This window comes from Cydia splendana, chromosome 24 (genome assembly GCF_910591565.1).
Source record: "Cydia splendana chromosome 24, ilCydSple1.2, whole genome shotgun sequence".
In the NCBI taxonomy this organism is placed as follows: Eukaryota; Metazoa; Arthropoda; class Insecta; order Lepidoptera; family Tortricidae; genus Cydia; species Cydia splendana.
In genome coordinates, this window is record NC_085983.1 from 3,738,947 (window position 1) to 3,755,961 (window position 17,015).

General features: G+C 41.8%; 2 protein-coding genes across 2 annotated transcripts in view; one reads left to right on the plus strand and one right to left on the minus strand.

Moving 5' to 3' along the window:
- Nucleotides 1–8,576, plus strand: part of LOC134802377 (spermine oxidase-like) — a 31,098-nt gene extending 22,522 nt beyond the window's left edge. The window contains exons 2-10 of the mRNA XM_063775011.1: nt 1,246–1,419; nt 2,047–2,250; nt 3,185–3,401; nt 3,719–3,897; nt 4,137–4,285; nt 4,835–4,956; nt 6,952–7,061; nt 8,017–8,156; nt 8,409–8,576. Of these exons, the coding sequence (XP_063631081.1) occupies nt 1,246–1,419; nt 2,047–2,250; nt 3,185–3,401; nt 3,719–3,897; nt 4,137–4,285; nt 4,835–4,956; nt 6,952–7,061; nt 8,017–8,156; nt 8,409–8,536 (1,423 nt within the window). The 3' untranslated portion in view covers nt 8,537–8,576. The remainder of the gene's footprint in view (nt 1–1,245; nt 1,420–2,046; nt 2,251–3,184; nt 3,402–3,718; nt 3,898–4,136; nt 4,286–4,834; nt 4,957–6,951; nt 7,062–8,016; nt 8,157–8,408) is intronic.
- A 182-nt stretch (nt 8,577–8,758) lies between these two features.
- Nucleotides 8,759–10,829, minus strand: LOC134802159 (zinc finger protein 239-like). Its single transcript, XM_063774753.1, has 2 exons — nt 10,592–10,829; nt 8,759–9,854 (listed from the first exon to the last, which is right to left on the minus strand). Exons 1-2 carry the CDS (start codon nt 10,827–10,829, stop codon nt 8,926–8,928), a joined length of 1,167 nt encoding a protein of 388 aa, XP_063630823.1. The 3' UTR covers nt 8,759–8,925.
- Between the last annotated feature and the right edge of the window lie 6,186 nt (nt 10,830–17,015).

The following is a 17,015-nucleotide window of genomic DNA, read 5'->3' on the forward strand; positions in this document are numbered from 1 at the left end:
TAAAAATAATAAAATCATTTATCTATATATATATAATTTTTATTGATAATTTTATACGTTTTCATTTTGAGTTTTAGTCGTGTGTCGATAGATGGCAGTAAATTTACTGTGACTACAAAATTTACTATTTTAGGACCCCTCTATCTATACTATCTATTCTCTTTGGTATAGTATACTTAATACATACATAGGTTTTTCACTTTAAGGACAGAACCACCAGTGTGAATTTCATACATACCGAGCAATTATTAAGGCCCCAGTACACAATGGGCCATCGCCGGCCACTCCAAGGGACGCAGCCTTGCGGTAGAATGAGATAGCAATATTACTTGCTCCCTCTAACGCATAAATGCGTCCCTTGGAGTGGCCGGCGATGGCCCATTGTGTACTGGGGCCTTTAGGTTTGGCACCACTTGACTTCCTTTTGCGTGCACGACCACAGACAAGATAATCACTTTATTTCTGACAACCCTAAATAGCCGAAAGGGGTAGAGCCATATATTAGAAAGAGACATCATGATTCGACCCTGAACCGCTGTCAAACTTCGTTTTTGTAGGAAGTTTCCTTTCTGTACGGGTAGTACTATTAATTATTCTGTGCCTATAGTATTTCTCAAACCGCATGGGTACGGTGACATATACAGGGCGTTTTTTGAACTAGCCTATTGTGCGAGGTGATATAGTGTGGAAAGATAAGTCGGACCCTGGTGGGAAACTACCTTAGAGCCTTAAGCTGGCTCATTTTACTTAAAGGAGACATTCCTTAAATTTATTTTTAAAAAGAAACAAAACTACATTCAAAGATTATTCTTTTTTTCCTCAATTTTGGCTTGTTTGAAAAATCTTGAGTACTAAATATTAGATTTTATGGATATTTTGTATGACAGACTAGTGTAAGACCTAATGTTTATTGGAGAAATGTTGTAATTATGCATTACCTGGATCGACTAGTAGAATAAAACTGCGAGTGTTTATTTTCTGGAATTTTTAGTCGGTTCGAGTCCCGAGCGAAGCAATAGCGAGTTTTAGAAAATCTTTGAATGCAGTTTTATTTCTTTTTAAAAATTAAGGAATGTCTCTTTTAAGTAAAATGAGCCAGCTTAAGGATTTAAGGTAGTTTCCTTCCAGGGCCCGACTTATCTTTCCACACTGTATAAACCATCTGAACAACTTTTTCTATGGGACCAACTCTGAACTGTTACAATAGGTTTCTTTCACACAGTTTATGGTCTTTTGCTCTTGTAGTCCACATGCCTACGACACGATAGTCATCGGCCTGGGCTCGGCCGGCACCACAGCGGCTACTGAGCTGGCCCGATCTGGCCGCAAGGTGCTGGCGCTGGAGGCCCAGGGCCGCGTCGGGGGCAGGGTCCACACCGTGCCGTTTGGCGACGGGTTCGTCGAGCTGGGTGCTGAATGGTAAGAAACACCTTTATGGCTCCTCTATACGATGGGTCAACGCCGGCCACTCCAAGGGACGCATTTATGCATTAGAGGGAGCATGTGATATTGCTATCTCATTGTACCGCATGGCTGCGTCCCTTGGAGTGGCCGGCGCTGGTCCTTCGTGTAGAGAAGCCATTATGCAGTGGAGAGACACTCCTGACTTCGTGCACACTCGGCTCCGTTCGGCTCAGCATTGCTCCGAGCAATTGTTACGGCCCCTGTACATATTGGGCCAACGTAGGCCAGTCCATGGGACGCAATCATGCGGTAGAATGAGAAAGCATTATCACTTGCTTCCTCTAACGCATAAATGCGTCCCCCAGACTGGCCCACGCTGGCCAAATATGTACAGGGGCCTTTAAGGTTGGCACAACTTGACTTCTCTTTGCGTGCACAACCACAGATAAGATTAATTACTCGAATTTTGACAACCCTAAATAGTCGAAAGGGATAGTCCCATAAGTCAGAAAGGGATATCATGATTCGACCCTGAATGGATGTGATTCATGTCAAAACCACAAAACGAATGACCGAATAACAATTCACCATTTTTTTCAATAAGCTTTCGGAATTTCGTCACACTTAAGTGTCTTGTTCCAGGATCCATGGCAACGTCAGCAGCCGCACATACGCACTGGCCACCGAGCACAACATTGACACTAAAGTCCAGTCCCTGATGTTGGACCCTTACCGCTCAGATGGTACCAAACCTGACGTGGCCTTGGTGAGGGAACTGGTGGATTTGGACTTCACAGAAGAACATCCTGACCCGCCAGAACCTCTTGGCACTTTTGTCACTAAAAAGTAAGTATAGGACTCCGCCAAACGAGGCGCTGGTGGCCTAGCGGTAAGAGCGTGCGACTTTCAATCCGGAGGTCGCGGGTTCAAACCCCGGCTCTTACCAATGAGTTTTTCGGAACGTAAGTATGTACGAAATATTTGATATTTGCCAGTCGCTTTTCGGTGAAGGAAAACATCGTGAGGAAACCGGACTAATCATAATAAGGCCTAGTTTCCCCTCTGGGTTGGAAGGTCAGATGGCAGTCGCTTTCGTAAAAACTAGTGCCTACGTCAAATCATGGGATTAGTTGTCAAGCGGACCTCAGGCTCCCATGAGCCGTGGCAAAATGCCGGGATAACGCCAGGAAGAAGAAGGGCTCCGCCAAACATAGACAAGCTTCAACCTTCAGCCGCTGCTGATGGACCCTGACATTGTGTTGTTCACGAGTGAGTGATTAAAATGAACTATATCTTTTGATTGAACTCGCTCACTCTTCAACTCACCGATGATTTAACTCGCTCAGTCACTCATCTATCTCAGTGTTTCTTGCGCGCTCTTTCCCACTGATGATTCGAATGAGCCGGCCGAGCGTGACGAGCGACGAGCGAGTGTGACGATGCGAACAGGTTTCGGAGCGGTTCGGAAGAATTCGGAGGGTGTCGGGAAAACATGGCGGGATCGTATCGCGTGATTCTCCATGTTGGTCGCACTTATAGCTGTGTGTGTCTGATTGATTGACATTTCCCTCTACTCACTCTTGAAAGTCTTGAACAATATTAGTCTACAGATCCACTGAGCGAAGTGAGTGAAATGAGTGATAGGTATATATCACCACGAGACCACGAGTGAAAGATAGGTATGGGATTATTAATTTATAAGTAAATGGGATAAGTGGCGTGTAATAATACGAGTATACCTACCTATCTTCTGAACTCTCACTTTTTCCCAAATATCCAGATTCATGGAATACATCACCAAGAATAAACCAGACCTGCTCAAAGACCATGACTTCATCACCGAGTACTTGGAGTTCTGGAACCTGCTGACCAACAACCTGGAGTCTTCCAACGATTGGAATGACGTCACGACCTGGGATGTGTATGAGCAGCTGGGCGGCCCGCAGGCTATCAGCTGGCATCGGCACGGATACAAGACTTTCTTCGAGATTATGCTGGTAAGACTTTCTGTTGCGGTCAGGGTCATTAATTGTTCAGCCTTCCTAGAGAATATTGACCGAAATAGTCCCTAGAGGAATTTGTGCATATTGCATGACGAAAGCTCAAGCCTTACACATCAGTCATCACCTACAGGGAAATTATTATTGTTTAAAAATATTATTTATACGCTAAAAATGCAGAAAAGTAAAAAAATGTGTCCTAGAACAGAAAAGAGCCACTTTGATACCTCCTAGCAGGGAAAAAAGGTGATGTTAAAAATATAGGTACTCATTACCTCTTGTATTACTGTAATGTTGGTACTGTTGGTCTACAGAACAATTACAACAACGGTCCCGGCCTCCAGAACCTGGATATAAAACTGAACACGGAAGTGACCCGCATCATCACGCCGCAGCACCCCAACGAGACTGTTACTGTGCAGTGCAAAGATGGAGGCTCCTACACCGCTAGACACGCCATTGTGACTGTGTCTCTTGGAGTACTGAAGGCTACGTAACTACCTCACTGTACTATATCCGTCTAAAGGCTTGTACAATAAAGTTTTCAAAGTTTGCGAAAATTTTACAAGAGGAAATTTCGATAAATTCTCATATTTTTGTATGGGCATTGACAGTTTTCATTTCAAAAATGAGTTTCTTTTTGCCCGTGATATTTTCCCGTAACATCCAAAACATTTCCAACTATTAGGAAACTTTCTACTTCTGCAGCCACGACTGATTATGACTTTTCAGACATACCACACTCTTCTCGCCGCCCCTGCCTCCTGAAAAACAGACAGCCATAGACAAAGTGAGCATAGGCGTCGTCGGCAAGGTGATCCTGTCGTTTGAGAAGGCCTGGTGGCCTAAGGATGTTACGCTCTTTGCCTTCATCTGGAAAGGTACAGTATAGAAACACAAAGACAAATATTATGATACCCCATATGCTGAGACAGGGCTTTTTCCCTACTGCTCACATTGCTGGAATACTGGACCCAAGTACGGTAGTACTATTAGTTATTCTGTGACCCAAGTGTGTAATTTTTCTGTTGTTTAATGTGTACCTATATTATTTTATCTTGTTATGCTCTCCTAATTATTTTTTTATGTGTGCTTTATGGAAAAATGTCTTTCTTCTTCTTCTTCTCCAATGCGTGTCCAGACGGGGTGAATAAATCGGCCCATTTGATCACCCCGTCTGGACTCCACTTCATTTGACCTAGTCTAGAAATTTTGCTGGTATTTAGTAAGCGCCACTTGCACCACACCACTTTACCGGGGTTAACCGGTTAAATCGTTAACCTAGTGTCAATTTGTACTGGTAACCATGGTAAAGCAAAGGTTTAACCGGTAAACTCCAGGTTTGTGAATGGTGCAAGTGGCCCTAAGTTGATCAAATAAGGGGCCTGGTAGAATATACAACTACAAGAATTTTTTATTTTGTTTTAAAGGAGACGATAAGAAAAAAGTCCCCGCTGAAGACTACTGGACGACCAGAATACTTGGGGGTCACCCGCCCATGGGGTCCAGCAACTCGCTGACCCTCTGGACCAGTGGCGAGGTCGCTAAACAGGTGAGGTCGTTAAAGGGCCATTTTGGTGCATAAGTGCAAAGTGAGGAAGCTTTGATGTCTTTGAATTTTAATATATCCCGCGTTTGCTCTAATAGATCCCGCGTTTGCTCTAATAGATCCCGCGTTTGCTCTAATAGATCCCGCGATTGCTCTAAAGGCCCCTGATGTACACAATGGGCCGACGCAGGCCAGTCCAAGAGACGCAGCAATGCGGTAGAATGAGATAGCAATGGGGTCCCTTTGCTTCCCGTAAAGTTTAAAGTCATAATGTACTGTTTGTCATATTATCGTTAGTCATAAAACTGAAACCGTTAACTTTTCAGGATTTTCGTAAGGTTATTCTATAGATAGGTTAGGTTAGGTTTGTTTTATGGCAATCCTGAAAAGTTACGCGTTTCTGAGAAAAACCAATTATGACTAACGAAAATTCGGACAAACAATATATTATGACTTAAAACTACATATTTGGGAAACAATAGAGACCCGATAGCAATATCACTTGCTCCCTCTAACGCATAAATGCGTCCCCCAGACTGGCCCGATATGTACAGGGGCCTTAACAAACAAATGAAGTTCCGATTTCTGCCCTATCGGATCAAGCCTGGCAAAAATATTTTCAAAGTTAGTTTAGACCAGCGGTCGGCAACCTTTTAGTAGCCAAGGGCCAAATAGAGTTAACGAAGTTGACGCGGGCCGCACTTTATTAATATTTGTTAATGTATTCATTGTCGTTTGTCAATATTACATACAAAATAGCCAGGGAGGCTCGCGGGCCGCAAGTGAGACGATCGCGGGCCGCATTCGCAAGGGCTGGTGGCCTAGCGCTAAGAGCGTGCGACTTTCAATCTGGAGGTCGCGGGTTCAAACCCCGGCTTGTACCAATGAGTTTTTCGGAACTTATGTACGAAATATCATTTGATATTTACCAGTCGCTTTTCGGTGAAGGAAAACATCGTGAGGAAACCGGACTAATCCCAATAAGGCCTAGTTTACCCTCTGGGTTGGAAGGTCAGATGGCAGTCGCTTTCGTAAAAACTAGTGCCTACGTCAAATCATGGGATTAATTGTCAAGCGGACCCCAGGCTCTCATAAGCCGTGGCGAAATGCCGGGATAACGCGAGGAAGAAGAAGAATGTATAATTATTAAGTGACCTACGTATAATTGTATTGCGTTCAATTGAGCGTTTTCCAAAAAAAATGTGGGTACATTTCATTCATGTCTTCAAAATATTGACTTCTTTGGCTCATTTTACTCAGAATCCTTTGTACATTCACGCCTCATACATGAAAAAAGGTGTCCCAAAATTTTGTATGAAAAAATGTTTTTCCAGTGCGTCATGTTTATGCAAATAAAAATAAAAACCGGGCAAGTGCGAGTCGGACTCGCGCACGAAGGGTTCCGTACCATAATGCAAAAAAAAAAAAAAAGCAAAAAAAAAAACGGTCACCCATCCAAGTACTGACCACTCCCGACAGACAGACGGACAGACGGACGGACGGACGGACAGCGAAGTCTTAGTAATAGGGTCCCGTTTTACCCTTTGGGTACGGATCCCTAAAAAATCATACTCAAGAATGTGACGATCTGGAAAGGAAATCTTTGGACACATTTTTTCATGCATGAGGCGTGAATGTACAAATGTAATGATCCTGAGTAAAATGAGCCCAAGAAGTCAATATTTTGAAGACATGAATGAAAAGGGGTATCCAGACGGGACTGACGAAATCAGTCGATTTGTTCAGGAAAATAATTGGTCAATCTCATCTAGCGTCCACACGTACATAAATTAACTCACCAATTTGCATTCTACTATGAAAATTGGTATTTTTGTGTCCGCACCTGCTGATGTGATCGGGGAATCAAATTGGTATTTGTGTCCGCACGGCCCTGTTCGATCGGAGAATTTCATCAGATTGGCGAAAAATTGTCTCGTCTGGATACAACTAAATGTACACTTTTTTTGGAAAATGCTCAATTTGTTATATTTCTGTCAGGTGGAGAGGTTGCCTGAAGACATCGTGAAGACGAAGTGCGTGGCGCTGCTGCAGCGGTTCATGGGTGATTCGCTGAAGATCACCGTTCCCGCCCCCACCGGCTTCCTTAGGTACCATCGCCCACACTGTTAACTGTCCATTGGTAAACCCATAGTCTAATAAAACATGGTCTTCTCTTCCCAGAGTGACACGAGTCTACGTCACAATAACATGGCCGCTATATATAGCGCTGTCGAATATTATCATATAGCGCTGTCGCATGATGACGTAGGCTTGTGTCAGTCACGTGACTACAAAAAGACGGGAAGAGAGTACCAGGCGGAGTATATTATTTTACCATGGGTAAACCTTATAGACAGCGAACCAGAACCATTACCACCAGTTTTGACATTGACAGATACTTACGCTCGATAGACAAGTAGCTTACTTTCTATGCATCTCGCTCGTACTCGCATATTAGTGCAAGCGAGATATATAGAAAGCCATCATAAATCATTTATATTTCAAAATAGAACAAGATTTCTTAAACGCATATTATGTACACAGTATTTTATAAAATTTCCAGATTAAGTATACTCAAAAACTGCAGTTCAAAATTATTAAAAAAAAATGTATCATGTTGCATACAATATTTATTTTTGCGATAAATTGTCCGAACTCTGGTGATAACTCGTATAGTGGTTAACGGCTATGTATTATGAACCCTCATGGACGTCAGCTGCCGCTCCGTTGGTGGGTTGAGTATTAAATCAGTTAGCCGCGACTACGACCAGTCAAACGTGTCGACACGTCGGTAAATAAAATAATAAAATAAATGCGTGATAGACCCGGTTGTTAATGTGATTTACTTAATATCGTTTTGATTACCTAAGGGGCTGTCCATAAATTACGTCATCGATTTTTGTCCCCCCCCCCCACCCCTAAAATAGTCCAAAAATCATGCTTCAAATGACCCTGTTTTCTCCTACGTCATGCTACCATCATCCGATGTCCAGATCTCTATGATGGCGCCATCTATGCAAACCTTTGACAGTTGCCAACCCCATTTCAATACCTGTTTTCCAGATCGACATGGTACTCGAACCCGTACACGCGCGGAAGTTACACGTACGACAACCTGGAGGCCCCGCGGTACCCGCTGGCGCGGAAATGGCTGAGTTACCCGCTCCTAGACTCGGCGGGCGAGCCGCGCGTACTATTCGCAGGTCTGTGTGAACCTTAGAGCATTTAGTATCTGGGCTATAACCGCGAAAATCGAAGTTCAAAACTTGCGGGGATTTTTCTCTGTCACTCTAATTACGCCTTCATTGGAGTAAAAGAGAAAGATCCCCGCAATTTGCGAATTTCGGTTTTCGCGGTAGCCGCTCTGGAGTATCATCTGGGGCTGTCATTTTCTGTAGATACATACTAAATTAAAACCTTGTCAGTCAATCTAATATATTTATCTTGTTTTACAGGCGAGGCCACGAACGAACGACACTTCAGCACCGTGCACGGAGCCAGCGAGACGGGTCGACGCGAGGCCGAGAGACTACTACTAATGATCCGTGGCGAGGCCGGAAACCATAATGTTAAAGATTTTTAATTTTTATATGAAACCCACCGACTTAGATTAAAGCCGATATCATAAAATTGTATTTTTTTTTATCTCCGAAGATTAATATATTTATAACGTATACTAGTTTTGTAGTTGTTGGCGCAGGTTCTTGAGAAATGACGTAGTCGACACAATTTGGATTTTTACAACTTTTAATATACGTAGCGATTAAATTACAAATGATTTTTGAAAAATGAAAATGTATGGACGCGCGACTGAGCGATACGTGGTGTCGGCGTCGTGGCGGATCGTAGAATGGCGGCTGCCGCCGGCCGCAGCACCGCGAAGATGGAGCGTGTATGTGTGCGCGCACGCACACATGGATGGAGCGTTAACAGAACCTTCAAATCACTTTTATAACTGCTAGCAAAACTACACTAGTGGCATTTGTAAGGCTTGTCGCCAATGTGTGTTCTTAGATGAACTTTCAATTGACCTTTCTGGATGCTAGCATAACTACACTGTTCACATTTGTAAGGTTTTTCACCAGTGTGTATTTTTAGATGAACCTTCAAATGACTTATATGGCTGCTAGCATAACAACATAGCTCACATTTGTAAGGTTTTTCACCAGTGTGTATTCTTAGATGAACTTGCAAATTACCTTTAGTGCTGCTAGCATAACTACACTGGTGGCATTTGTGAGGCTTATCGCCACTGTGTGTTCTTACATGAACATTCAATATTTCTTTTTTGTGTGTGTGTTCTCTTACATGAACCTTCAAATTACTTCTATTGCTGCTAGTATAACTACAGTGCTCGCATTTGTAAGGCTTGTCGCCAGTGTGTTTTCTTATATGACGTTTCAAATTACTTCTATCGCTGCTAGTATAACTACAGTGTCCGCATTTGTAAGGCTTGTCGCCAGTGTGTGTTCTTAGATGAACTTTCAAAGGACCTTTCTGGATGCTAGCATAACTACACTGTTCACATTTGTAATGTTTTTCACCAGTGTGTATTTTTAAATGAGCCTTCAAATAACTTATATGGCTGCTAGCATAACTACATAGCTCACATTTGTAAGGTTTTTCACCAGTGTGTTTTCTTAGATGAACTTGCAAATTACCTTTAGTGCTGCTAGCATAACTACACTGGGCACATTTGTAAGGCTTGTCGCCAGTGTGTTTTCTTATGTGAACTTGCAAAAGTCCTTTTTGGGCACATGCATAACTACAGTGTTCACACTTGTATGGTTTCTCATTAGTATGTTTTCTCAAATGCCTGGTGAACCATATTTGTGTAGCTGTTGTATATTCACAGTGGGTACATTGGTATATTCCACTTGGTTTCATCCGAGGAGTTTGCCCTGCAATAAAAATTATTTATTTTACTACATTAAATATGTATCACGTTTTTCAGATAATATATTATACACTCATTTGTCTTGGCTTAATTTATACTAACAAACTAAATTTCAAAAATAAAGTAACAGACAAATATCATATAGTCTGTACGTATTAAACTAGTCACGTCAGATCCTAAACTTTAATTACATCCCAAGTGATCTAGAACCTGGCACCCGTATAGATCTCAACTCTTGCCGGCGTAGTCAACAACAACTCATATTCTTAATTTTGAGCTTGGCTCTCATTTCACACTTGTCACATGTTTTTGATGGGATATATATCTCTTCGTCCTCGCGTTGTCCCGGCATTTTGCCACGGCTCATGGGAGCCTGGGGTTCGCTTGACAACTTATCCCAGGAATTGGAGTGGGCACTAGTTTTACGAAACCGACTGCCATCTGACCTTCCAACCTAGAGGGCAAACTAGGCCCTTATTGGGATTAGTCCGGTTTCCACAAGATGTTTTCCATCACCGAAAAGCGACTGGTAAACATCAAATGATATTTTGTAATTTCATACATAAGTTCCGAAAAACTCATTGGTACGAGCCTGGGTTTAAACCAGCGCTGATTGATGGGATATTTATGTGTATATTATATATGGCACTAACCAGAACCAATTCAAATACGACGTAAATATTAAGGTACAAAGCCAATTAAAGAAAAAAGTACACAACACACTACTAATAAATCATTTACCGTGATAGTTTCTAACATTCCCAACGGTGGTGTTCCTGTATCCGCTCTCTACAGCAGCTTCACGACCTTGTCTCAGTCCGGCCCGATCCGTGCTCCGAGTAGTGTGCAGTGTGTCCACAACTAGACGCTCCAGCCTCACACAGCAGTCCCTCAGAAGGGGCCTCCCGGGGACAGTCTCACATGACTGCTTCACTTCTGTTCCCAGGTTGAAAGCTGAAACCAATACCGTCTCTACCATAAGGGCACACAGGGCCTGTGCCCAGGGCCCCCATCCTCAGGGGGCCCCGAAGGACAGACACTAACACTATATTTGATTACCCATAATAAATAGAAGATCATAATGGTAAAATGTTAGTTTAATTTGCTTTCTTTACTTTCCAAAAGGGCCCCAAGTTGTTATGTGCCCAAGGGCCCCAGCATAGTTCAGGACGGCCCTGGCTGAAACCACCCTCAGATTAAAACCACATTTACTCATGTTTATTTTTATGCAATAAATACATATTTACAATCCATATGCATATATAGTTTAGTTCATCCTCTCTTACGAGGGTTGGTGTAAATATTATTAGTTGCTCCGGCTCTACTGCCTCGGAGGATATACAGTTAAGTGCATAACTGAGTCAATGTGCATCACTTTGACATGCTTCTTTCATGTAACAAATACAATTAATAAATGAAATGAAATGAAATTATTTCAGAAAAGGCTAGTTATTCAGTATTGCACATAAAAATAATAATTTTATCCATTATTTTCTTTAAAAGCAAGTAATATTTATTTTATTAAGAAAACAACAACAAACTAAAAGTATAATACTGTGGACAATCTCCGACACGTTTTTCAATGAAATTGGTCAAGTTGTATTTAGACAAGTAAACAAAAACAATAATTTGAGTATTTTATCCATTAGATACTATTAAGGGGCTATTCATAAATTCATAAATTACGTCATTTCAAATTAGGGGGGGGGGTCTGGACATCGGATGACGGTAGCAAATGGTAGCATGAAGTAGGAGGAAATGGGGTAATTTGAAGCATGGTTTTTGGATGATTATAGGGGGGGGGGGGGGGGTCCAAAATCGTCAAAAATCGATGACGTAATTTATGGACAGCCCCTAAGTACTGAATCAGTTTTGCACTGATGTTGTTAAATGAAGATTAGGTGATATGTGTTTGTCTCGGTGTCAGCAATCTATCCATATGTGAAACTGATTCCTATTAATTGCATTCACAATCTTGATTTTTTCGTTCATCCTATTTAACTTCCTTTAAATCAGCCTATAATTTATATTTTTCTTTGACACATCCATGTAACTGACTATGGAGTCTCAATTAACTCCTCTTGACTATCTCCCCTAGGGCGCCGCGGCACACATTGGGACCCCTGTTCTAATGCATATGCATAGCCATTTCCTGTGACCTAATTATTTTACAGCTTCATGCAATTCATGGTTAGGGGTCATCCATTACATCACACGTTTGGGGGGGGCGATTAGAAAATGTGACATGTTGTGACAGGGGGAGGGGGAAGTCACAAACTTTGTGATGTCACTTTAAGTTTATTTAAATTACTTAATTTGCTGTACAGTTCAATAACAAATTTTAGGAACAATAATACAATTTTTTATTTGTTTAATTTTCTTTCCTAATCAGTTTTGTGTTATAAAATTACTAACACTTCTTTTTTCAAAAATATTTTGACAAAACATTAATAATAGGTTCAACCTACTTGATTCGATTTGCCGAATTCGTTGAAAAAATGTGACGTCACACCAGGGGGAGGCGTTTGCCAAATGTGACTAAGTGTGACTATGAGGGGGGGGAGGGGTCAAAAAACCTTAAAATTCGTGTGTTGTAATTAATGGATGACCCCTTAGAGCAGCAGTCAGCAACAAGCAAACCCTTCACTTGCGGCCCGCGAGCCTCCCTGGCTATTTTATATGTAATATTGACAAACGACAATGTCTGCTAAAGTCATAAATATTGCCAAAGTGCGGCCCGCGTCAACTTCGTTAACTACTATGTGGCCCTTGGCTGCTAAAAGGTTGCCGACCGCTGCCTTAGAGGTCTACCTCTAAGGGTTCTAACCCACAACTGACCTGTTGGTCGTCGCACGCCGCCCCGCTCCACCAGCACGGGGCCGAGCACGAGCTCATCTTTCTTAACGTGATCGGTGTACAGCGCCGCCGCCGCGCTCACGCCGGCCGACTCGTCTTTTACACACACATCGTCCAAAGGCTCAACTTTCACAGACACTCCCTCGAACATGATCTCTTCTTTTATACACACATCCTCACTGGGCTCAGCTTTCACAGACACTCCCTCGAATGTGGTCTCTTCTTTTACACACACATCCTCACAGGGCTCAGCCTTCACGCAGACACTCTCAGCGACGACAGCACACGACTCCATCGTCAACTATTCGCCAAAGAGTATAATAATATATATAGTAACAGTCAACACTTTTCGTTTTTAACGTAAACGTCAAGTAAAGGTAGGATCTTTGTTCGAAGAGGATATTGTTTCAAATCCATACAAAATTTATTCAACACTATAAGGTCTATAAGTATTCAACAGCTTACGCAGGCCGCACGCTAGCACGCTACAATAAATTTCATATAAAATTCGATTTTTTAGTTGTCATTTGTCGTTGTCAAATTTGACATTCGATTTTTTTAATTTATTACGTGCATTGGCAACTTGTCCATCAGCTCAAAAATAAAACACAAAAGTAATTACAATCAAAGATTACAATCATTTATTCGATGCAATCCATGGTGTTTATACAGGTGTTTAAGATTCAGTACAGCATGGACCCTACAAGGGCGTGGCATCATACTTACATCATCATCATCATCATCATCATCAATGCTCAGCAGGCTCAGCTTACGCCAAGCGCGCACCACGATTTTAACTTTCGCGACCCGATTTTAGAATCGCGCTGTAATTTATCGCAGAAAATTCAGGGCGCGCACTGCGATGAAAAAGTCGACGATTTGTTCATTCTCGACATGGATGTCGTACCAGTCGCTTGTCGTGAAACAATATGCAATCGCTGTATGACTGAGTATTTATACCACAAAGGTGATCTCCTTCTATTTCTATAATTAAACGGTCAACATCTAGCGTCTCATCTTGTAACTCCATTGGAGAAGCAGGTTCCGATATGTTGACGCTTGGAGAGCGAAATGCCGACTGAGGTCTGGGGTGCGATTTTATTATCGCAGTGCGCGCGGGGCCATACAAATTCGTATGCTGCAATTCACTTTGCGACAATCGCGTCGCGAGCAGTCGCGGAAAAATGTGACAAATCACAATTTTAAAATCGCTGCGATTTTTTTGTCGCATATGCGCGCACTGCCATATAAACACATACGTTACATTTCTGCGACTAAATTATCGCGCGACAAAAAGTCGTGGTGCGTGCTTGGCCTTATGACTAATATCAACATAATACAATGTGATTTTATTCTAAAAGATACATTAGACAAAGTTTATGAGTTTTTCAATCATTTATTTTTATTTACAAACTGCCTAGAGTCGGACCAAAAAAAGTCTGCAGCGGATTTGATAGCCCACGCAGTGCAAGTGTCATTTATACGTCATAATTTCATAGAAGTTTGACGTTTAAAATAACACTTTCACTGCGTGGGCTATCAAATCTGCTGCAGACTATTCTTGGTCTGACTCTATAGTTAGTATTGTCATCAAAGGCCTGACACGGTCTGATATGTGAAAAGCCCCCTCCAGACTATGCGCGTGAATCGCGGGCGAAGCCGCGAACGCGAGTGTGGAGTCGATTTCGCTGTCTGCGAAAATCGACGCCACACTCGCGTTCGCGGCTTCGCGCCGCGATTCGCGCACGAGTGTGTAGGAGGCTATAGAGAAAGATCCAGAGGCGTATCCAGACTAGTCAATTTTTTACCAATCTGATAAAATTGCCCGATCGAATCAGGACGTCCGGACGCAAAAGCCAATTTGGCTCGCCAAATACCATGGTCTAATAAAACATGGTCTTCTATTCCCAGAGTGACACGGGCCTACGTCACAATAACATTGCCACTTTATTTCAACATAACATGTTACATGGGTACATTATACCTATGGTTAATAAGTTAAAAAATTTCTTTATAATATTATAATTTTCATTTATATATTATGTATTTTATCTTAAATTTTACAATAACACGACATTTTTAATTATTCGTTAGCAATATCTTCCGATTCACGAAAGAAATTTCAGACGTTCGGGTAATTCTGTTTACATTACTGGCAACACAGGATAGCGCTGTCATATTTGACAATTCGGATCTAGATAACTTCATGCCCTGACCGTCATCCTTGTCGAACGCGTGTTAATTGTTATTTCCTTCTCGCTCAGTGTCAGCAGTCGCAGTGTTTTCCAAACTTTTCACGTCGTAAGCTTGGTAATTAATGTGTAACTGTGAATTAGTTATTCAAACGTTTGTCTTGTATAGATAAATAAAGTTTAATTTAATACATTAGATTTGTTTTATTTTACTATGTTTCTACATGAATAACTTAAAATTAATGCCGTTAAAATAATTTTCACCGTTGGTTAAAATTCTGCCACATTTTAAAGTTTGAGAACCTGTAAACAGCATGATGACGTAGGCCCGTGTCAGTTAGGTCATACGCGAATCTCGGAATAGAGTACCAGGCGGAGTATATTATTATCATATTATTATACCATGGCCGTTCTGGGTATGGAAGGTAGAGGTACTTACTTCTACACTCCACAGTTCTGGGGCATTTTTTCAGTTAAGACGGCTGTAATATCACCATAAATCTAAAATTGGAATTTCATTTCTCATCAAATCGACCGATTTGGTCAGTCACGTCTGGATACCGCCTTATCGTGATTTCTATAAAAGTGATACTGATAACACACTATCGCACCGCAACGCGACCTTGGTGCGTTGCACCCATAAGTGAGAGCGAGAGAGAGATAACTATTTCCCGACTCCACACTCGCGTTCGCGCCGCGATTCGCGCATGAGTGTAAAGCGGGCTTGTACAGAACTGTATAGTCAGACCGAGATATGTCTGCAACGATTTCGAAAGCACACGCAGTGCAAGGTTAGACCATGACAAGTCTGCAACGATTTTGACAGCACCCGCAGTGTAAGTATTATTTTTAACGTCAAACTTCTTGGTCGAGCGTGCTCGTGTCGCCACCGTAAAGCGCCACCGACAGTAAGGCCCCGTTCGCACGGCAGCTTTTACAACGCGCGTTAAAAAAGCGTTTGAATGACACAAATGGATAACCATGTATGTATTCACACGACAGCGGTGGCGCTTTTTATCAAACGTTGTTGGATTTTCGACTTTAAGCCTTGGTCGTTAAATCGAATTTAGAGTGCAGACAGATTCAAGCGCTTTTTTAACGCGCGTTGAAAAAGCTCCCGTGAGAATGGGGGCTAATTGTACCTACCACACAGAGTAAGGTTGGCATAGTTACGGAGTGTTATAAATGTCCTGTACAAACCAAATCAGATCTTTGTCTTAAAGGCTTGCTACACGGTCGCCGACAAGCCCCCAGACCGCGTGGCCTTGGCCGGTCCCGGACCGTGTAGACAGTTGTTACGTTGTTACCAACAAAATTTGACCAAAACTGACCAAGGACAGACCAAGGTCAGACGGTTAGAAGGCTTGTCGGCGACCGTGTAGCAAGGGCTTTATTTATCAGACTGTGGCGAAATGAGCTGGATATGTAATGTCTTATATATCAGACTCTGGCGGTTAAATGCACTGCGTAGTACTATTATTTATTCTGTGACTGCGTTGCATGTGCTATCAAAATCGTTGCAGACTTCTCTTGGTCTAACTCTAAGAAAACCACACGAAAGAAGTACTGCTACGCGCATAAGTCAGTAAATAAAATGTATACTATTTCTTAGGGTTATAGACGTTATAGTTTTATTTCACTTGGAAGGAAAAACACGTGCCAAACGTGGATTATTTTTTTCCCAAAAGACAAGACTAGATTTACAATATTTTCGCCAAACTAAGACAGTTTGTTGGCGAATAGTTAATCGAAGAAATAATATTACATCTAGAAATAAAGAGTAAAACGAAAACAGTTCTAAATTTCTCTTAAAGTTTTATTAAAAAAGTCAATTGGCTACAGGTATTTAATATCGACGTTCCTATATTAAAATAAATTTAGAACAAATTACACAATACTTAATTTTAATTGTTTGGTATTTATTTGTGCGTTGAGGACATTGATATAGATTGATTGAGATTGACATTGAGATATTGGTTGAGCACAGATATTGCGTTCCTGAGTCATGGATGTTTTTTCTATGTATTTATGTATTTGTATATTATATATATCGTTGTCTGAGTACCCACAACACAAGCCTTCTTGAGCTGTGTAATAATTAGTAGGTCAGTGTAACT